At 33.4% G+C, this 24,633-nt stretch overlaps 1 protein-coding gene across 1 annotated transcript in view; it reads left to right on the top strand.

Moving 5' to 3' along the window:
- Nucleotides 1–24,633, top strand: part of PGR (progesterone receptor) — a 91,358-nt gene that overhangs the window by 19,238 nt on the left and 47,487 nt on the right. The window contains exon 3 of the mRNA XM_011369415.1: nucleotides 19,866–19,982. Coding sequence (XP_011367717.1) covers nucleotides 19,866–19,982 — 117 coding nt within the window. The remainder of the gene's footprint in view (nucleotides 1–19,865; nucleotides 19,983–24,633) is intronic.

Below are 24,633 nucleotides of genomic sequence, written 5' to 3'. Positions count from 1 at the left end.
CTAAAAATAAACATGTATTAATTCACTGGATTTCACTTTTACACTCAATAAATAATAAATTAGATATGTTATTCTCAAGTTATAGGTCTCTCAGTTTAGATTTAGTAAGAGTAGAAATATGGGTTTAAGCACAATTTTTCATTATGACCCATTAAAATAAACCTTCACTTTACTGAAAAAGTGAAGATAGTGGTTAGAAAGATAGCATTTGGTATCATCTGCTCAATATTTGGTTATGTAGAGTTCCTAAATTATTAATGCTCCTTAGAACCTGCATCTTAATACCCCTGCGAGAACCTGAGGTTGAAGCAATGGTATCAAGGCATAAATGCTAACACTAACAGGTAATGTTACTGCTCCAGCCTTTGAATTGTTGTACTTTAATTACTCAAGTAACACAACAATACATTTTTCTTTAAAAAGTTAAAATAATAACAATAAGGCTTAAGTTGTCTTTCTTACCGTTCTTCTATACCACTATCTCAGTTTTTTTTGTGTGTGTATGTGTGTGTGTAATATGTTTTGGATATGTTAATATATAAATGATATCACGTATCATAATTTGTGTATCATTCATCTTATTTTTTTATGCAGCATTGACTTAAAGCCTTATGTGTTTATATATTGTTCTAGCTTATTCTTTTAAATAGTGCATAATTTCATTCTTTATAGTATGAAATTCCTCTTATTAAGACATTGCTATTACATTATTACTTGAGTAAATAGTTTTGCGCTTGCCTCGTTTCTCTTTCCAGAATATAATTAAGTATTTTGATACAGCTCTAAATGAACTAGATGAGTAGCTTCCTTTATGCTGCTAAAATGATTTAATTCATTAATTTAATTTATTCACTCTAGATACATGTATTGATACTACATTTAAAAGTTTCTTTGCTGAGATTACAAAGATGAATATGTATATAGTCACTGTCTTTGACATGAGTAAAACCAGGAATAAGAAAACAAAACAAAACAAAAAAACCTGTTATACAATTAGTGAACAGAAGAATACTTTGATACGAGTTATGGTAAAGTCTTGGATGACATATTAGGTATTCAGTTAGACAAATCTAGAAGGATACAGTTTGCTTCACTAGCATATCCTTATATTATGTAAGAGGCTTATTTATTTAACAAACATTTAACTATCCTTGACAATGACCCAAGCACCATTCTAAGTGCTTCAGTGTATTAACTCATTTAACTCTTGCAAGAGTCCCTTGAGGTAGAGATACTCTTATTACCTATATTTCACAGATGAGTATACACAGTCGTTACTACAAAGTATAGAGGCTAAGATTCAAACCCAGGTTTTTGGTTTCATTCTTAACTGCTGTTGTAGTCTCTGGTATTATGTACTTTATATAACATTTTAAGGAATCATATAATTTTTTCTTGAAACATGATTCTCAATAATAATTGTTATTTCTTCAGAAAATAGTATTTTTAATGTTATTTACTCTTCTATGACAAAGTGATTTATTTATGAGAATGTATAAACAAATAGTGAGTATGGTTCATGAGGTCAAAACTGCAATAACATTTGTAGGAGATATAAAAATTAAAGTGTAAAAATATTGGTTATCATTTATTAATTGTTTACTAAATTCAGGCACTCTTCTAATCTTTTTACATCTACTAACTCATTTAACCCTCACGATAATCCTCTGTAGCAGATTCTATTTTCCTCATTTTGCAGATGAGGTCAATTCAGTTAATGAGAAGTAGAACAGAACACAATTCCTGGAGTCCATGCTCTTACTCTCAACCAGATACTGCGTTTATAGTAGAAGGTACAGTTCTTCTTTTCAAGGAGCTTGCAGTGCATGTGGAAGTGACTGATTAGCAAATAGACAACTTACAGTTTAGTACCTGATTAAATTGTGTGATGCAAACTTAGAGTTCTGTAAGTGGATCAGGAGAGTACCAAAGCTGTCATTATTTACTGCTTGTATGTAATATAAACCATGCTAAATGACTTATGGTCATATCTCTCTTCTTATTCCCACTTTTTATGTGTGTGAATAGAGACTCATAAATTAATTTTCCAAAAATAATAGGTAGTACTAGAAAACATTATTTATTTCGTTCTGTAATAGTTAGAAAGGTGATTTATTGGCAATAGTTAGAATTATTCACAACCTTCAAAAATAGATAAGAATTAGGAGTTAAACTTTTATTTTTAAATGCATTATTCAATAAATGATCTTGGGACTACTGGCTTATTATATAAAGGAAAAATTTTCAGATAAGTCAACAATTTAAGTGTTTTTATTAAAAAGGAAAAGACTCCTAAAACCATGGAAAGAAAAGATGGAGTTATGTATTCATAATCTTAGAGTGGCAAAACTTTCTAATATTGAGATGAAATCCAGAATTCAAAATCAAATTTGTTCAATTTTGATACAAAAATAAATTTCAAACTTCTATAAGTCAAAAAAATAGAAAAGCAAAGAACAAATTGGGAAACTATTTGTAACACATGTGTAAATCATAGGAATGTTATTACTAATATACAAAATAGTCTTATAAACCACCAAGAAAAAAAGACAAACAGCCAAAAAGAAAAATGAACAAAAGATATGAAGACAGTTCACAAAAAATAGTCTATAGAAGTATGAAAACTTTTCAACTCACTAATAATTAATTAAAATAATGGGCATTCCAGCAATCCGACTGATAAAACAATGAATAAATGACCATTTGAGAGCTCGAAGGCAATTTGGTATTTTCTGTTAAAAGTATTCATTATTTTAGCCCAACAATTCTACTTCTTGAAACTAGTCCTTAAAAAAAAACTCTAGAAATGTGCAGAAATATCTCTAGGTGGATGTTTATTACTGCGTTACTCACAGTACTGAGAAACCAAAAATAGCCACATGTCTGTTAATGGGAGATTAATAAATTTTGATATACCCTTGCAGTGAAATAATCTGAATCATTTAAAAATAATGAGCTAGGTGTCTATATTACAGATGTAAAAAGATATCTAAAATGTATAATTTTGTAAAAAAGCAAGCAATGATATAATCTTGAGTATAAATAATTTCACCCATTTGATATCACTGTTTAGAAAATTCCCCGAAAAAGAAAATATGCCAACTGTTGACTATTGGGATATGATATGATATGTTCTGCTCTTTAAGCAAGAATTTCCTTTGGAGGCTACTACTACATATCAACTTGGTTCCCGATTTCCCTCTGCATGAGCTCTGGGTAGTCTGAGCTAGCCTCTGCTCCCTACTGCTGTCTAGTGGCCATTGTATACCACTTTTGTCCTTCAGGTACCCTACGAAGTTGAAAGAGACCAACAAAGAATGGCATTTGTGGCAGAAAAATTCAGGTAAAAGCTTGAGGTCACCCTCCATCATAAATTAAGGAATCCAATCTGACTAGATGCAGCCAAGAACTGACAGAGGCCCACAATTTCTCATTCACAATCTTAACTTCTAAAAAGCCCTGCAAACAATAGTTCTGTTGTAGCTACTTGTCAATAATACCTGACCTGAATTCATTTGGCAGCAGAACCTGACAAGAACTCACATTTCATAGGCCGTGTGAATATTCATAGAATTTTCTGTGTAAGTATTAATGTACTTCATTATGAAGTTTTGCTCTATACCATCTTTCTAAGATCTAAACAATTCTGATTTCTGAAACATATTTGGCCCAAAAGGTGTTAGCTAAGAGATTTTGGACATGTATTAAGAAATAAATTTATAGACTGTGTTGAATATAGCGCCTGCTAGAGTTTTGCGATAGCAGCCCTGAAAATTACAATAAATGTTTATTAAACAATGATTGTTAATTATTCTTACTATAGTTTTACTCCATGCTAGGTTCTGCAGAGTACTACAAAGATGAATAAGCAATAATACCTAACCTCATAGTGCCCAATTTCATCAATGAGATAAGACAACCCCATAGTAAATATAGCATAGGTAATATAACTGAGTGTAGTTTAAAATTTGAGGGGAAAAGGTCATATTTACTTAGACCAAAAGATGTTTTTGTGGTAAAAGTAACATGTCAGATGGACTGTTAAGAATGAATGATTTTGATAGCAAGAGTTGTAATAATGGCTGTTATAAACAAAAAGTATGGAATGAGAAGAAGTTCATCTTGGTTATAGCATGGAACATGGTCAGGCATCCAAGAATTCTTTGTAATTATATGTGAAATTTTTGTGTTTTTTTTTTTTCTGGGGCGATCACTCTCATAAGATTTTCAAAAGGGTGAGTGACACCTCCCTGCAATAAAATGGTACCATTGCTATAAAGGAATAGTGAGAATTATTATTAAACAGGAGGTTGAAAAGATGTGGAATGACAGTGTGGTGTTTGGCAATTAACTGAGAAGAAAGTGAGAAGCCCCTAAAGATTTTTGAGCACTTTGGTGACATATTTCAATATGTACTTTAGGAAAATTATTGTATCAGCAGTACAGAGGGAGGACTGAGGCAGGGAAACTGAGATCATGAGAACAGCCTGAGGTAGCACGCTGAGGAATTGAGCTTGGGTAGGAGCCAAAAGGAATGAGTTCAGTGGGTAGATGGAACCATGTTAAGTAGGGCAATGAAAGCTCCACAAAATAAATTTTGGAGGAAAAATATAGATAGAGGAACTTCGACCTAAAGAACTAGGGAGCACATGATTATTTTACCAAGTAAAAGAGTGATGTTGAAAGTGATATTTAGAGAGGATTATCCTTAATGAACCATATGAAATAGACTTATACAGAGGTTAGATGACTTTAAGTCAAAGAGAGCATCTATGGAACTTATATATAGCTTATGAGATGTAGTTTAATTCAAATTGTGTATATTATATTCTACATAATATACTCACCAGGATATTGAAATAATGTAATCTTTATTACATTTATTACATTATTACAATAAAACTTCTGAGAATTGAGACATTCTGATCTGTTAGTTCACTCATTCATTTGTTTATTTATTCATTCATACAAAAGAATCAAAAACATATATTTAGTGACTTCTTTGTTCTGATTTGTGTTAAATATTAAGACTCAGAAATGAATGAGCCAAGTACATAACTTAGGGAGAAAGAAATGTAAACACATTATTAAAATCCAGTCTGGTAATATTTATGAGAGATATGAACTACAAATTGTGGAAGCTTAGGCTAGGGAGCAGCTAACTCCGATGTTTCATTACTGGAAGGTAGAAGAGAGAAGTATGAATCTTGCATAAGCATTAGATAAAAAATATTAAATTTTTAAGAATCCTTATAATTTCAAAGTTTGTGGCAGTGTTTGTGTTGTTAACAGTAGAGACCACAATAGTTGATCTGTTAAGCAGAGCACTTCAGTGAATGTTTCTTTATGCACAGTCATTCCAGAGCCCACTTTGGGTTAGGAGGATGAAAGTGTGAAGAATGAGCCTCTCTGGGTATAACTGTAATAGAAATGAGAGGGTTGTCAGCTGGTAGCTGAAGCAAAGACTAGGATATAGAGGGCCTAACAACAGAGTAAGGGGCAAGGGCTCAAAATAAATACCTGTAAGACATTTCCTATTGCAGGGAATGATCAATGAATCCCTAGGGATGGTGATATCTGACAGCACATTTGGAATTGTTTACTGTCTTTTGTTTTCGTTACCTCCAGCTGCTCCCAAACTAAGGGAATTTTCGCTTCACATAGTCAGCTTGTGATATTGTTGCCTTGGGGAAATGAAGGAAGGCAGTGATGATGTAGCAAAGGAGGCTGGCAAGACAAAACAGCAGCAGTAGGAGCCGCGAGCATGTATTAAGACTGGAATGGGTCATTTCTCTCCAAATCTACTAGAGCGCTGGTTTTCTAATATGCACACATCCCAGAGGTTAGGCGTTGAGATGTGTGAAGAAAATGTTAGAACTTATGTTTATTCTTATTCAAAAGTAAGAAACGAATCATTGATATCAATAGTACCTGTCCTAGCACTCTCTCAATGCATATTTCAGAAATATACTGCTTATAGAATAGAAGTTACCGGGTCACAGTGCAAATGCATTGATGAGTGCAAAGTCCCTTCTTAATTCATGCTTAAGGTATGGCCAAGTACTACTGCAGTTTATCTGGACCCCCAAAGAAACCACAGATTGAAGATAATGTCAATTAATTTAAGCATAATAGACAAGAAAAATAGCAGCACTGAAATATCTCCTACTTTCTGTAATACCTACTCATTAGCCAGATGTGGAGCTCTAAACTAGACAATGTAATCAGATCTACCAGAAAATTGAAAAAATTAGAAATTATCAAGAAATCATTTTGAAAATTGGATTTATATATACATTATCATGAAAGATGAGCCTTGCTCTAAGAATGTTTTGTTAGAGATATCGGCTAATAATTCAATGAAGCCATTGTTATAAATTTAATACTCAGAACCTGAAGACAAACCTCTAGAATTTTTCAGCAGTGTTTAAGGTGATACAGTACTCAATTTAGCCATTCCAAATTTCACTTAACCTAATGAAAAATGTTTAGAAGCCTCCTTTGACTGTTTCTAAGTAAAAAATCTAATACACAGGTTCTTACTGTATAAATGACTGAAATAATAATACATGTAAGACAAAACAAAAAATATGTGTAAAACAACTTGGTGGCAAGCTAAATGCATTCAGAAAATACTTTTGGAAGACACATAGAAAACTACTCAAGATTTAAAGAAATAAATATTAGGAAAAAAATTATAGTGTGGTTTACTAGACAGATGAAAGAACAGAGTTTCATCTGTCTTGGTTTATAGTATAGTGAATTGCTGCCAAAAAGTCATCACCAAAAAATTCAATTCAGTAAAATGTGAGGTTGTATTACTACCAGGCTAATGAAATGATTGGGACAAGCTTGCACAGCCTGGTGGCTTAGAGCAGCAGGAGTCACCATGCAATCCAAATCCATCTAGTCTCAGTTGTAGTTTTATACCATATTAAACACCAGTGGAAAATATTCTGAATCTCATGGGCAAAGTCTAGGAAATATTCTGGTGGTTAGATAGTACCCATTTTGTTGGCCCACCTGGGGAAATTAGTTTAGATTAAAGCCGATGGGGGTTGCTTACCTTTTCTCTACCCAGCTTCACTCTCATCTTGATTTTCGAGACTAGGAGCTGACTAGAGGACAGCAACCATTTGACAATTAGATTTTATATCTGAGTTAACATTTCATCATCACTAGATACTTTATGATAGGGTTTTACTGGTTGCAAGATTCTGTTTCAATATGAAATATACAAAAAATTATTTTTTTGATAAGTCAGAAAAGCAAAGGTATACAGAGAAGATACAGTCTCAATAGTAATTGCCTTCTTTATTAAAAAATGTTTTCTGGAAAGACTGCATAAGCCACTATAGGATTGTTGCTGTCACATTAAAAAAAAGATTTCAGGCTAAGGTTACAGGTATCATACATTAAATTAATTTACTGCTTTCTTCATAGGCAAGCTATATGTTGCACAAACAAGTTGAAATCTTAAGTGAACAAAACTCTGTGAGATGTCATTACTGTGATTGATTTTTAATACAAGGCCCTTAAAATACAATAGATTCTTAGCGATACTTTGCAGCATAATGTGGCATGACAATGGAAATCTGTTTTACCACATACTGACTTTCTCACTGTACGGTACTTCAAAAGATGTGTCAGGTTTAAAGATGAGCTATATATTTTCCTTTATAAAAGAATATGTGTTCCAAATTACTGACCTTTCCTGTGATAACAAGGGTCTCAGTATTATACTACTCAGAATATATTTGGCAGAAAGGACACTTCATCTTTCCCTTCAAGTTAAAAACAATGTTTTTGATAAAAAAAAAAAAAAACAGAAATAATTCCCTTTTGCAAGACATCTTTGTGATGAAGCAGCATTTTGAAAAACAAGTGTCTGTAGAATACTCCATTGTTAATTTTGTTGTGAAGGCATTATAAGTACATTATAGATTTTTAAAAGTTTCATAAGTACATACTTAAATAGTTGGAAGTAGGATTTTCTAACTTCTTAAAAAAAACCTTACAAAGAGCTTCAATGGTCAGGTTCTGAACTTATTTAATAATAATAGTGGCATTTAGGTGACACACATATCAGGTACTTGGCTACATGTATTATGTAAGCACAAAGAGGTTAAATGACTTGCACAGACAAATAGTGAATAAATGGTAGAGCCAAGATTGGAACCCAAAGAATCTTCTCTCTTATTCATTACATTGCATTTTATTTATTACCTAGTGTCTCTGTCCTAATTATTTGTATGAAAACTGATTTAAATCAGGGAGGTTGATATTCGCTAACTGAATTGCAGGTTTACAGAAACTGCATAATTAATTGGTAAGTGGAATTAGAAAACAAATATCATAGTAAGTAACCTGCGCTGCAAACAGTCCATTCATTCATTGTCCATGGCTTCTGGATGACTGTCTCTCAGGTTTTCCCTCCTCAGCTTTCCAATACTTTCCCGCCTTCTCTTTTGGCTAATGACCTTTTTTCCCTAATTTTCTGAGAAAACTTCCTGAAACTGCTCCCGCCGCATGTACTCATGTGGCATCTGACTCCAAAAACTAAAGTGCTTTTACCAGTTTTACCAGACTCCAAAAACTAAAGTGCTTTTACTATACCATGCCAGTCAGCACTATGTTTGAAGTAAGACATGGTAGTAGCAATTGATTAAGTGATTAATTATAAAAAAGCTTAAAAATCTGGTGGTAGTACAGTCATGTATTTGGGATCCTAGACCTAATTATATAATTGTAGGTTTTTACACAGCCAATTTCAGGTGAAGCTGGAGTGACACTGGAGAATTGCAACAGAATATTAAGTTACCCGATGTACCAAAGCAGAAGTTGGATTAAAATAATAAAGTTGAACATTGATAACTTCTGGATTGCTATACACAAAAGAAAAATTAAATTGCATAACTATGAGGGAAGAAACCATTTGCATGTGTAAAAAGTCATAAACTTGCATCAGAGTAACAATGACAAATAATCTGTTGACATATATATTTTTATAATTTATTTATGTTTTATATAGATGTCTTACATGTCTCCTTTCTCAGTAGTATGTGAATTTTCTTAAAGTCAAAAAATAGGTTTTTAAAATTTCATATGTAATTCCTTATTTCCCCTGAATGCTTACTGGTTACCTAAATATATAATTGGAAGTATCAGATGTAACTATTTAAATGCTGCATACAATTTTATGTTTTACAATTTAAAAGATATGTAAATAATTAGGAGAGAGTTCAGAAGAGATCCGGAGGTACCGTTTTGTCTATAAAAAAAGCAGTAGGACTAGCTTCAGAAAGGATGATTGAGAAGCTGATCCAGTCAGAAAGAAATTAAAGAGAGATAAAGGGATGAAAGAAGAAATAATTTTGAATAGTAACTTTGAGGACTTAAAAAAATTAAATATTGGCATGTCACTTAGTAAGATTCTGTAAACTACTTGGTTCTTCTTTTAGAATGTATCCAAAATCTGATCTCTTATCACAACCTCCACTGACCAATTTAGTTCAAGCCATAGTGATTATCCTTTGGATTTATTGCATCTGCTTCTTAATTGGTCCCATTCCCACTCGTGGAGTCTATACTTAATCTAGAAGCCAAAGTGATACTGTTAAATTATAAGCCAGATCACATCACTCTGTTACCGTTGGGGCCGATCTAAGTCCGTTGTTGCCCCAGTGGTACTAGGGGGAGCTTTCGTCCTTTCTGTCGATGCAGTAAAGAATTATAGATCAGAGAAGATTTACTGAAGTAAGATTTACTGAAGTATGTTTCAAGAGAGAAATGAGCTATACCAGAGAGGGCTGTAGCCCTGTGGGGAGGTCTGTCTTATATCTGGGTTGTGATGGGTGGTGACAAGGGTGGTGCTAGCTGACTGATGTGTGAGGTCATTTTGATTGACAGTTAGCTGCTATATAACCTATTGTCAACTACACATGTATCTTCCCAGAATTCAATTTGTTACAATTAGATTCATAATCTTCCAGGCATATGCATGACATTATAATGATGATATAATGAGGCTGAAGTGAAAAGAAGGTCAGAATCTCCTTACTGCATAAGCTTCATGGCTGACCTAAACTGGTTGCTATACTATGGCCATTTATTTCCTTATACTCCAGGATGTAGGGGGATCGTTATGTTAAAAAATGAGATTTCTTTTTTTTCTGGGAGATCCTAGGGGTAGCCTTTTGGGTTGGGCTGTCAGTGTTGTCATTTCTATGGTTACAGAGCTGGGCCTTCGCTCCTGTCGCTCATGGCTACCTAACTACCTAAGAATTCCTCTGATCAAAATTCTGCAATGGCACTATATTTAAAGTAAAATCAAATTTTAGAGAAAAATCAAATCTTTTACAGTGGTCTTCAAGGCCCTATAGAGTCTGAGCCCTGTTAACGTTCTATACTTCCTTTCCATTATTTTTCTCCCTGGCTCAGTCAGCTCTAACCTTACTATTATCCTCATACAATAGTCTTGAAAATTGGCTCCTTCCTCTCTAATTCCATTTTTCTACACTCCCCACTCATCCAACTCATTCTAATGTCCAGGTTCAGTGAATGTCCTTGAACAACCAAACTTTGGTGACTGACTACTGCTGGTCTCATTTAACAGTCCTATTCCCCCACTAGCATATTGTCAAGTTGTTCATTTTAACACTCCTATCAGTAATAAATAGTTTTGATTTTAGGGAAAGCATACTTAAATTTGATTTTCTAAAAGAAACAGAAGAAAACTTTGAGTAATAATCTTTGAGTTATTAAAACAAAAGACAGTGTCAGCAAAACAAGAATGAGTGTCATTGGAAAGAACTAGATGAGATGAAAATGTAGATGGATGAGATGATAAAATATTATAATAAGATTTAAAAATGCAACAGCAGAGTAAAAATCTATATTGGAAGCCATAAAGAGCAGAAAATAAAATCAGTTATGTACAGTTCATATTTAAGGATTTACCTCATAATGAAAAAAAAGGCAAATTGATGAAAATTTCAAGTTATGATTTCTTGTTTTTACTATGTACCAGTCACTGGGTCAAGTATTTCATCTAATTTAGACTAATTTAACCCACATAACAGCCTTATATAGTGTTTATTTTTATTTCCATTTTATGGATGAGTAAACTGAAACTTAGATAATTTTCTCAAGGTGTAGTAATAGAAGTAGACTCTGAGTTAAAGTCTATTCATTTATAAAGCATATGGTCTTATCTCTGTGCAGTCGGATAATAGATATTATGAATAAAGTGCAGATAGCCAATGCACAAATAATGTTTCTGAAGAATAAACTATATAAAAACAAGTCAAACAAAAGATTAACTGATTGAGGAAAGTAAGCTCCTAGAATCTTACCATCAGCACCCAGAACAATGTCAGGACATGGAAGATATTCAGTAAATATTTGTTTACTGAACTGTCATAATTATTACCTATTTAGCATTTATTCTGTGTTATAATATGCTACATATTTTAACACATTATTTTATTCAATTCCCAAACAACTTTTTAACTATTATTTTATATATGAGGAAAATGAAGCACCAAGACTTTAAATGATTTATTCAAAGTCTTACAGTTAATAGCTGATAGAACTTGGATAACAGAAGTAAATTTAACAGTTAAATAAAAATTTTACTCTGTACATCAAGAAGACTTATTGTGTTCAAACAAATATAATGAAAACATTTCACATTTGCATATATTGAACAAGTGGAAAGAAAACACCCTATATGAGTTTAAACAGAAATAAAACTGGTTAACTACCAAGAAACACAAATTGCGCTGTTAGATTTTTTTTGAAGCACTAAAAGCTGGGATTGGCAAGAATTGTATCAAGGTGAGTTGCTCTTCTTGGGTGAAGGCAACACAAATTCTCACATGCATTTAAGGGTTTAGGAATATGCCCAATCTCTACTAAAGGGCATGTTTGTCTGACACTTGGGTGAAACTGGATTCCTATGAGTGGCCTCTGGTTCAAGATGAAGCTTAGTAACATTCTTCTATAACAGATGGGAGGTGCCATTCTCTCTGCCCTTGCTACCCACAGTGAGATGTAACTCTTCCCAGTGGCCTCTTTCAGGTGTCATGTGCTCATGTTGGTGCCCAGTGCCCATTTCCCTGTTCTTAAGGGACATATTTTGTGCCCTCTTTGTTGCTAGCTCAAGATTCTTTATGTCTACTCTATCCTTATGTATTTCCATGTACCTTATTTGCCACTTCCCTTGGAAAATTTAAGTACTTATGTAATATCTATTTTGTTATAAAGATTACATAAAACAGTTAAATTAGCGGTATACCGGCCCAGGGTCCAGAGTGTGCTCAATAAAATTTTGTTTCCTTTCTTGTCCTCCTCCCTCTACACCTTTTCCCTTCACTTTAATCAAGAACCCTTGAATCATACATCAAGATACTTTAAAACCACTAGTTTATTATTGTCTAGCTCTCTTTCACAATCTGTCAAATATTCAGTCTTCTCCTCCCTTTTCATTCCAGTTTTACATGTCCAGCCCTAGATTGGTTAATGAGAAAAACTGATCCAAATCTTTACGTCATTTTGTATCTTCTGAATACTTTGGCTTCTAGAAAACATCCAGAAAATTTGAAAAAATAATAAAACAAATGTCTATACTTAACTACATGAAAGTAAATTACAGATATCATATTTTACCTCTCATGATTTCAAAATGTATCTCCTAAGGACAAGATTATTCTGTAATAGAAATGCACAATTATTATCATACCCCAAAATTTAACATTGATGCAATAATTTTTATCTATTATACAGCCAGTATTTAAATTTCCCCATTTGTTTTCCCAAAATATCCTGTTTAGATTATTTTTTCATGCAGGACCCAGTTAAGAACTACGCATGTTATTTGGTCGTTGGTCTCCTTTATTCCAAAAAAGATCTCCCACCATTGTTTTGTCCTTCAGGACATTGACATTTTTGAGAAGTCTAGGTCGCTGTTTTGTAGACATTTCTACAATCTGGATTTGTCTGATTTTTGTCTACATGATTAGACTCAGATTAAACATTTGACAAGAATATTACACAGGTTAGTGGTTCCAAAACACTCTGGTCTCATGTCCCTTTACATGCTTAAAAATTATTGAGAGCCTAAAGAGTTTTCGTTTGTGTGGATTATATCTAACATTTTTCACATTAGAAGTTAAAACATAATTTTTAAAACTTAAAAAAATCATTAGATGTTAATTTTCCAAACCAAAAAAAATTTAATGACAAGAATGACATTGTTTTTACATTTTTTATAAGTCATTTTAGTGTGTCTTAATAGAATGCAGCTGTGTCTCATACTTTTTTCTACTTTCAGTGTGTTGAAACATGTTTTGGTTGAAACATATAAAGAAAATGTGTCACACAGATGTCTAGTTGGAAAATGGAGGAATATTTTAATTGTTTTTTTTTTCAGATTTAACAAATAGTGTTCTTTTCATTAGGATTGCAAAAGGATGATAACCTACTATTATTCCTTCTAATTTTATCAGCTTTAAAGTAATGAGTTCATGCCCTAGCAACCTCCAATAGTTTCCAGTGAATACATTTTGTTTCTCTCCTTTCTTACGTATTATTATGTACTCATGGCTTTTTATGTAGTAAATGTGTTTTAATCACTTAAACCAAATTCTTTTTGACATCCAAATTGTCCTAACTTTGGTCAGTGTGTCTTTGACACAATTTCATTAGCTCTCAGTAATATCAAACTCTGTCACAACAGAGTATCCCATACTCAACTTGAATATTTCCGGTCCCAGTCATGTCTCCAAGGAGCCCTGGTTCCTTTTAGATGAAAATATTAGTCACGACAATCTCGATCCTAGCATTTATTGCTGCTGCAGTAGTCTTTGTTTCTGGGCATTTTCAGTGGACAGACTTAGAAAATACACCTTTTTAAAAAATGGTGCTGATGATGAGTTTGCACCAACATTTCTCAGCCTTAGCATTACTGACATTTTGAGTCAGTTAATTCTTTGTTGTGGGGACTGTCCTACCTATTGTAAAATGTTTAGCAGCATTCTCTGTCTCTTTAGTAGCACCTACTCCTCAGTTATGTAAACCGAAATTGTCCCTAGGTATTATGAAATGTACCAGAGTAGGGATGGTGGAAGGGAGCAAAAATGTCTCTAATTGAGAACCACTGATTTACATTTATATTTCTAGCAACATTAAAATAATTCTCTAAGTGTTTTATCTGTGTGTGTGTGTGTGTGTGTGTAATTTTTTTTCCAAAATACTAATATCAGCATTACATCTAACAAAACCTACTCTATAGGCTAGTTCTTTCATCTTCTGCATGAAATCTTAGGCCAATCCCATAGTTTTTAATCAGAAGAACAATCTCATTTCAGTAATCAAAATGCACAGGCCAGCATTATTGTCAAAATTTCAAACTCTCACCTAATATAGGGTTTCTTCTTTGCTCCAGCTCAGTGTCGTTTGGGGTCTAAAGCCTTCAGGAAAGAAAGAACAAGATCACCTTCCTCTCTGTTTACCCTGCTCACACTCTTAAGACCCACTATCAGTTGATAAGGATGAAGGCATAGGAAGATGGGTTGAAGGTTGTAGGAAGATGGGCACAGTTATACAGGACAATACATATATGACTGTCACTGGAGTTCTCTGTGACAAATGATTATAGCTGACACTTTCTCTAGTAAAATACTTTGGTGGGATGCTTGGGTATATTTCACTGGGAAGCTTCAACTATAATCCTGTAATGCAGGTGATGCCTTTTTTTTTTTTATCTCTGAACACTTCCAACGTTGGCCCTCAGCCTCTGGACTTCCAGTGGTCAACCCCACACAGACTCCCTCTGTTGGATCAAAATGCCCTCTAAGCTGTCCTCTTAGGTAGAACCATTTTAAAAAAGAAAGATAAAAACATTTTATTAACATAAATATTTTTAGAAATGTACTCAAATTAAAGACATAGAGCTTAATGAATTATGACTAAATAAATGTTGCTGCCATCACTCAGGTCAAAAAATTAAAAAATTGTTAGCTTCCCAGAAGCTCCCTTGCACCCCTTCTCATCACTCCCCAAAATAACTTCCATTCCAACTTCTAACATCATAGATGATTTTGACTATTTTATTAATAGAATCATACCATATTTTTCTATGTCTACTTATTTTACACAGGAATTCATCAATTTTTTTGCATGGGTGAGACATTTATTCTCATTGTTTTATAATAATGCATTGAATAACTAAAACAGAGTTTCTTTATACATTATACTATATATAGATAATTTGGGGGGTTGTTTTCAGTTTAGAGCTATTATGAGCACTGCTTCTGTAAATATTCTTGTACAAATTTTTTTTTTTTCTTTTTGCACATGTGCATACCTGTCCTTATGGATAAGTTTGCATTTGATCCTCCCAGGACCCTGGGAATTTCGCTGGTCCTAGACTAGTATTTGTTTCTTGGTGCAAGTTCATACACCATGCAGTAGTAAAAATTTACCTCCCATAAAGGCCAAGATTTTTGTTTGTTTTAAGTCATGGATGACTCTTCCCACTCAAAGTTTTAGACAGATTTCTGGCTTCATTGGTTTATCTCAGTAGTGTTTTCTAGAACTATTTTCATCAATAAGAGTCTTTTGAAATTATCCATTTTTATGCAGAATTCAATTCTCACCCTTCATTCCCCTTGGTCCTGTGGTCACAAAACCCAACCCCTCGCAAATTTTAAACCCCAGTTACCATTTTCCCACTTTACGGTAGTGTGAAAGCAATACATGTAATAAATTACATGAAATATTCAACAGTTTATTATAAAATAGTCTTTGTGTTAAATGATTTTGCCCAATTGTAAGCTAATGTGTTTTTTTGTATATTTAAGGTAGGCTAAGATAAGCTATGATATTTGGTAGGTTAGATGTATTAAATGCTTTTTCTACTTAATGATATTTCAGACTTACAATGGGTTTATCGAGACATAACCTCATTGTAAGTCAAGAAACATCTGTATATGTTGAAATTTATCTAGGACTCATTTTTAATTCTTTCATAACAGACTTCTTCTTTCATATATTCTCTATTTTACTCACTTATTGTTGGCTAGGTTACATCTTTAGGAAACTCTTTAGGTAGAGTATATCAAGACCTTATTTCCTGGTTTTCTGCATATTTGAAAATGTCTTTCAGTTGCCTTTAAAACTGAATAACCTAAGTGTAGAATTCTTGAGTCACATCTAGAACATATATAACTGTATTTAGGATTTAGGAATGTGATAATCATAAATATAGTAGACATTTTTAAAGAACTTGTTATATGCCAGACCATTCTAAGCTCTTACATGAGCTCATTTAATCCATCGATGCAAACCTAGATACTAATATTATCTTCACTTACTTGCCAAAAAGAAGAAAAAGTGACCCAGCTAATAAATAGGTTGAAATTTGAACTTAAGCAATATTGCTCCATACTCTTAACTTCCTATACTACCTCTCAGTTTAGTTAAGCTAAAATGTCTACCTATGTAACCTTAAGCATGTTACTTAACTTCTCAGTGCTTCAATTAACTCTATAAAATGGGACTAATAATACCTCTCAAAGTTGCTGTGATGATTAAATGAGTTAATATATGCAGATAGTTTATAACAGTGCCTAGTGCATAATAAGTGATTAATAATTGTCTGTTGCTGTTATTATTATCTTGTAGATAGTAAGATGCAGATCTGAGCTTTGAGCAAGCAGTCTAACTTCAGTAACTACAATTCAATACTACAGAGTCAACACTTAAGATGGCATTTCAGTTAAGTGGGGCAAAAGGATTATTTGAAAAGTGTTGGGACATATTCAATAAATAATAAATACTTGAACAAATGCAGGTTTTATAAAACTATTCACTTAACAAATATTAACAGATATTATGTACTCTCTAACTCTGTATAGACAGACTGGAAGGAAACACAAAAATGAAAATAGTTGCATGATAATTAGATGATTTTCTGTTTTAAATTTCCTTAATTTGTTATAAAATTTATCTAATAATACCATTTACTAAGTAAACAATTTGACCAGAAAATCCCTAAATTCTTTCTCATATATACTGAGTTTGAGGGATCTACAGAGGGCTGATTGGAAGCTCAGAGCTCAGGATCAGATTTTGGAGCTGTGGGAAGATGATGAGATTACCTACATAGTGTACACATTGTATGCAGCGGAATATGGCATATAAGGACTAGGCCAAGGAGGAGCGGTTGGCAAAGAGAATGTAAAGGAACTGTTGGAAAGACAGGTGAAGAGCCAAAAAAGACGTGCCCCCAAAACAAAGCATTGGGGCAGGCGGGGAGAGAAACCACCAGCGGCAAGTTATACAGAAGGTCAAGAAAGAATCTACAGTATTTAGGAATGAGGAAATCTTTGATGATGTTAACACACTTTATAAGACCAGTGAACACTTTATAAACCAAATTATAGTATGCTGAGTAGCAAAGGAAATTGAGTAATGAGTGCAAATGAGGATGATATCTTCAAAAACAGATAACAAAGTGAGAGGTGGAGTTGGAGAATTTAGACAGAATTTCTTTTTTTATTCCTTGATGCTGGAAAAAAAAAGTTTGGGAGTGAGAGATTTTGAGAAAGGAAGACATTACTAGAGAGGGAGAGACTAAAGATTTTAGGAAAGGGGGAAATCGAAGGGGAAGATTTGAAAGTAGGCAGGAAGGAATAGTTTCAGGAACGTGTGAGCCCTGGCATAGGGGAACTCTTTCTCTGAGACACTGAAGAAGGAGGTGCTGTTATAAATCATTTAAGAAATAGAAATGAGACAAAGCAGCAGCATTCCAGCTGTTAGTATTTCAGGCTTTTTTTTTTTTTTTCTGGATATTTGTAACTTTGTAGAGACTAGGACAGCATCCTTTCAGTTACATCTATGAGCATTGTTTGTTCTCTATATAAGATGGAAAATCTTGCTCCCTATTTTCTGTTCTGGGAAATCAGTGTAGGAACTAGATAAATGTAGATAGATAGGTAGACAGATAGATAATAGATAGATAGATAGATAGATAGATAGATAGATAGATAGATGGATGGATGGATGGATGACAGACAGAACTTACACACACTTTACTCTCATGGTAATTCCTGTAACCTACAAATATAACTTGTAAAAATAAACCAGAGTCAAATCAGAAAGTAGCATGCAGTACACTCTGCTGACTTAGTGAAGCTTCATAACTACCTTTTTTAGGAGGAAAACCCACTGCTTATGTTTGGTGAATGATTCCGGGTACTTAATGTGACCCACGCCATCTTACAAAGAAAGCTGACTGCAAGTTCTCCTTGGGCGGGGTGAGCCTGTATCACCTGGAAAAAATATTCTTGTATTTATAAGTGGACCATTAAGTTGTTTACTGCTTTGGATTAGTCAGCTCTTAATAAGCACATGCCACCTGCTACAAGCCACCTATGTTACCACTTGTCTCTATATAACAAGCTCCATCTGCTTTTGGGTGCAGAGTATCACCATCTTGCGGCCTGGGGAGATGCTGCTTCTGTCTGTAAGTTTCCTTAATAAACTCTGGGTAATTCTGGAGTTCTCAACTTCTTTATTCAGTTTCTCAGCACCTTGGGAAATTTTCCCAACAGCCCAGGACTCCTAAATAATAGAATGAACACTAGTATGTGAGTAATATGTAAGTTTGAATGTAAGTTTGTGGCGGAATACCCTTTTAAGAAAAGACCATCTGTGTTTTTCCAAAAATGCCCAGGTCAAGAACCATTTTGTTTTAGCTGTTCCATAGACATGCCTTTTTGCATTTTGCCATTTGAGAATATCCTTTCTCCTGCATAATTAGGCATGCATTTAAGGTATCTCTGTGTCCCTTTACTACAAATTTCAGCCAGAAGAGTGAATCTGATCTTAACGTCACCTAAAATAATATGCTATAGGGTAATTCCATAATCTTTTAAAATATTTTTCATGCTTAAGAAGTATAAGTTGATTATGTTAAAGGAGTCGCAATCTGTTTTATGGGAATGTATTGGAAAATAAGGAGTGCCAATGAAGTAAATTTTCCAGTTAATTAATATTTACATGTTTAAGCTGATTTTTTTTTCATTTTCGTTCAATCTAAATGAATTATATTGTTTAATACCTAATTAAATAGAATATATTTGTGGTTTAGAGAATCGTCATTGTTGAATATTCATATTCCACACCTTTTGAAGGGTAAAAGTAGCTTCCCCTATACAAAATTACTCCAGGGTCACATGTTTTATCCATTTCTTCTATCTTCCTTGAGTATTTCTCATTGTTTTAAATAGTTTGCCCTTTATCATTATTTCTATTCATCATGTTTTCTAGTTTTTAGCCAAAATAAACTAAGCAATAAAGTCAGTACAACCAGGGACATTTTTATATGCTATTCACAATGATCAGACCCTTTAAGAGTGACCTAGCTCCAGGATTTTCCAATAGAATTAAACATACAGGTTTTATGCAAGATCTATTCCAGAGACTGCTTTAATTCCTTAGTCTATATCTGTTTTCTTGAAGGTTTAGATGTTAGAAAGAAAAGATTTTATAGAGCTTGATTATTTTATACAGCTAATGCTTATCAGTACCATGTGGCTAATCTTGAAATGTCAGAAAGGTCTAAGGACATGTGACACCATTAAGAATATACACAGAAATTTTGCACAGAAGGTTTTTAAAGGAGCCCTGGAATTGCTTTCTAAGCTGTGTTCACCTCAGTTAGGCTCCTGAAGGCACAGGTAAAGTACTGAGCAGGTTTGGAGCTTTACCAACCTTCGGTTATGCCAGACAAGAGGATGGCTGAGATAGTCATGCATTTACTGATGTGTACCTATCCTTTTTTTTTTTTTTTTTTTTAGGGCAGCATAATTATTTATGTGCTGGAAGAAACGACTGCATCGTTGATAAAATTCGCAGAAAAAACTGCCCAGCATGTCGCCTTAGAAAGTGCTGTCAGGCTGGCATGGTCCTTGGAGGTAATGCTGTTGTTTTTATCAATAATATACTAATATTTACCCTATAAAACTGAGTCAGAAAAACCTAGTTTTCTCATTCATCTTTGTTCTTGCTTTTTTTTTTCTTCTGTGTTGATTATTGGTGTCTGAATGAAGCAACTGATACCATTCCACTAATTTTATAGATCCCCAGCATGTTAAGGTCTGTTATAAGAAGTAGTAAACCTCCATTTGTCTATATTGCCTACACGTATATGTTATGGGAAGTTCACCGACCTCTCACTATGTGACTGGGTTGGAGTCTTGGCTCTGCACACACTGCCTATGTGGCCTTGAGTAAGCCACCAACCCCTTCTGGGCATCAGTCTCCTTATCTATAAAATGAGAATATTGAAGTCTCTTCCAAATCAAAAACCGATTCTGTGAACTGGCCAAGTACATTAGTATTCATCCCTCTTACTCTCATCGATCCCTCCCTTCCTACTTTCCTCCCTCTTTCTCTTTAAATAGCTGTATATTGAGCCCTTACACTTACCAAGTACTAGTTTAAGTTCTGAGAATATAGCAGCAAGCAAAATGGACAAATCATGGCCCTTGTGGAGCTTACGTTCTGGACAGAGGAGCAATAAATATATATGTCAAAGGGTAATAAGTGCTGTGAAAAATATCAAGCGAGGTGTGTTAATAGGAAATATCAGGGAGGGGGGTCACTCGAACACTTTATTCTGATTAATATTTTTATTTCACTTAGCCATTTCCTAAGCAATAATATCTCTGAAATCCTGAGTTTGATGTGTTATAGTTACAACTTTTTTGAAACACATTTCAAGGATTCATGACTATTTGAATATGTATTCAATATACCACCTAAAAACAGCTAACATACCATGAATGGTTGTGTTATCTTTTGGGATAGTGTATTAGAACAATGTTTTTTGAGTGCCTACAGCCTTAAGCATTCTGCTTAGCTCTGCTTTTGCCCTTGAGTATGGTACAGTCCAATCTCTAACAAAATAATTATCAAACAGAAGAGTAAGTGACTTAAGAGAAGTACCATACATTGCTAGCAAATAGAGAAAAGGAAAGAATTCTGAGGGAGTCAGCAAAATCTTCTGCGAGGAGGCTCTCAAAGAATGAATAGAAACTTTGTAAGTGGACAGGGAGAAAGGTATTTACAATGAAAATTCTGTGTATCTGAAAAACATACAGATATACATGTTGTTGATTATTTTCTGGATGATTTTCTGGAAAGTCAGTTTAGTGGGAACACCAGTCTGGATTGAACTTTGTCCTGATTGTACTTACTTTAGCATTTCTACTCTTAAAATGAAAGATTGACCTAATTGACCAAAGTAAAAGTGATGAGACCCAGCCACCCAATCCCTACTTTAGCCCACATAAGGCATTGGGAATTCATTCTTTCTCTCTTTCAAGTTTCTGAAACACCTTCATTGTAGTACTTACCTCATTGTTCTATAATTATCCCATTAAAGGTTTTTCTCCTTATCCAAGATTGAGTTGTTCACAAGCAGATATTTAATTTTAGTGTTTTCAGCACCAAAGTACTTGTTTAAGTGCTCAGTACATATCTGTGCCTCTTATTTTGAAGTCGTCTGAAGTATAGGTCTTTGTGCATTCTTAAACATAAAGTTCATCTATAGTCATTTCCAGGACAAAAAAAAGAAAAAAGAGTGTTTGGAGGACAAAAAGGGAATGAGGTCTAATATAGTGTTTTTTGTTTTGAGGAAGGGTGCTAGTCCTTGAGGGAGTCTTCCATTTTATGATTGCATTTATTTTAATCATTTTACTATTATAATGGAAAAATGATTAAAAATGACCAAAGTAAAAATGTTGAGACACTCAGCTACTGAGAAACGGGTTCATTCAGAGGAGAGACTTGGGTTTCAGCTAGAAACGAGTGACATTCAATAAGACATTCAATAGAGTATCAAGAAAAGCTTCAAAGAAGACTCAGAGCTGAAATAAAAGGGAAGAATTTCATTCCAGGGGTATGGACTAAAGTAGCATTAATGCAAGGTTGGCAGCAAGATCACATTGGTGCAAAGCTATCATAATTGACTTGTGTTTCTTACGTTTCTTCTGTTTAAGGGTCAAATTGGTTCCACTATAGGGCAGAGTTTAATTCTGAGCTAAATAGCACCAACCTAAGATATTAGAATTTGAAATAGGCAGAAATAGGAGCAGATAGTTATCATTAACCAAGCTTAGCATTCTTAATTTTATTGTGTTCCCATCACTTTGTCAAGGTTCTCTATTGTCATCCTGTGCCCCAGTTCTCCTGAAATCTTACAGATTTTTATCCCCTCGCATAATTTACTTCAGCCTGTGAAAGTTGGTTACTGACCATAAAAGTTATCATCCCAACCAGGACACTGCTGAGAATGAAATGGAGCACTATCAATAATTAACACTGAGATAACAGATATAAACCAAGACTATCTCAGGCTAACTGGGCATAGGGCAAGTCCCCTGTTTTTTAATTAAAAGATACAAATGTGTTCTGGCCAAAATGAATACATAAACTTCTGGAGATATAGATGAAATAGTCAAATGTTTACTTATATATATATTAGTATTTAATGTATTAATTTAGTTAAACACAAACATTTGTCGCATACAAAGATCTATTGATTTAGAAATACATTTCCGCTCTCAGATTTTCTGAACAATTTTATTCCAACTATTTTTACAAACTGTTGACAGCAAGATCTTTGCTTCAGTAGAGCCACTTTTTTAAGTTAGCTAATTGTTCTTTAGAGTTCATTTTATCTAAAATGTTTGATAGATAGCCCTTCTTAAATTTATGCATAGTATTGTAATTGGAAATCTATCCTAAGCCAAATAGACCCATTTACATAATATAAAAATTTTAGTATTTGTCCTACTAAAAAGAGGTTTTCTTTTTTCATGATTCTCCATAATATAACTTGTATTATTTATTTAGGAAATATATCAAGCCTACCAAAAATATTAATAAACACTTATGTCTCCTCATTCAGATCAAATAATATCAGATCATTTTTTATATTTTATTTTTGTCATATTTTATAGAGAATAAGATATTAGAGATATTTTGAACCTTTTGGTATGTTCTTTCTTAAACTCATTAGACTCATTTCTTCCTCACATATCACTATGCTGAATTATTGTTCAGCTTCTTCATACTTGCAACTCATGTGTATGAATCCTTAAGTAATACAGTATTTGAATATGTTAAATAAGTAAAAGTTATCACACTGTACATGTTCAACTTGTTTTTTCACTCAATCTTGTGTTTTTAAGATTTATTGAAATTTATACTTATAACTAGGGTTTCATTTTAACTTCTCTGTAATACATTTTATGAAAATGCTACAGTGCTTTTTTTCTTGTTAATGGATATTTCTAATTTTTCATAATTATAAAATGTGCTACAATAAACATTCTTGTATTTTTGTTCATATGTTTGAGAAGTGCTCTAGGCTACATACCTAGAAAGAGAATTTCCAGTTGATTAAGATATTGTTTATCTTCAACCTTACTAATTGTTACCTAATCACCAAATCATTCTCCAAAGTATTTGCTTCCACCAATGTATAGATTTCTTGTTACCATGCATCCTTACTTGTATTTGGTATTTCCGACTTTTTAATTTTTCTAATTTAATGGGCATAAAATTGGCATCTATTTTTTGTTTAATTTGTATGTCCTTGATAAGGGGTGAGAGCAAAGATTGCTTCATATATTTATTGGTCATTTATATTTCTTCCATGAATTAGCTGTTCATATCCACTGGCCATTTTCAAATGGGTCGTCCTTTTTCTTATGATTCATTTCAGAACTTACTTATATACTCTATACTGATCCTTTGTTAGTTGCATGTAGTCTAGGTCTTTTTACCTTGTTTATGATGGTTTTTTTCATTTTTATATAATCATATGTAGCAATAGTCTCCTTTTATATCCTTTCCTAGCCTGAAATCATACAGATAATCTAGTGAGTCATCTAAAGTCTTTAAAGTTTTTCACTTTCATGTCTTTAACTTACCTGCAAGTAGGGTTCTTTGTTTGTTTGTTTGTTTTTTTAATGTAGAATGGCAGGAATGTAACTTTTATCTTCCATATGGATAACCAGTTGCCACAACACATTATTGGCACGACGGTCTTAAAAATTCTTGATAGTGCAATTTTATATAAGCAAAAATGTTCTCAGTCTCCATCCCTAACATAGGTCTATTTACAAGTAAATGATACATAGTCACTACTATCAAACTATTTTATACAACTATTCTCTGGTAGAATAAATCTCACTAAGTTACACTTCTTCAAAAGTATTGGCTTTTCTTGACTCTGTTCTTTTAAAGTAATCCTTAAAAGGTTTATTCACCATGGTATCTAACTCTTAAAACCATGAGTTCTTACTCTTGGGAAGTAAATATATATCAAATTTCTTTGCCTCTATTTAAATTTTCTATCAGATAATTTCTACAGACCTTCCAAACTACAACTGGTTGAAGTTACTTCAGGTTAATTTTTCTTCCCCAAAGAAGACGTTATAATTTAAAAATAATTTAGAGTTTCATCATATCAGATGGCAGATGGCTCATAAGGACTGATATGTAATGCAGTATCTTCTTTTCTGAGAGATAATTCCAGAATTAAAAACCTCTTAC

Source organism: Pteropus vampyrus, unplaced genomic scaffold, assembly GCF_000151845.1.
Source record: "Pteropus vampyrus isolate Shadow unplaced genomic scaffold, Pvam_2.0 Scaffold148, whole genome shotgun sequence".
NCBI classification, from domain to species: Eukaryota; Metazoa; Chordata; class Mammalia; order Chiroptera; family Pteropodidae; genus Pteropus; species Pteropus vampyrus.
Note: the sequence above shows the minus strand (reverse complement) of the source record. Positions and strands in the feature narration are given on the sequence as shown.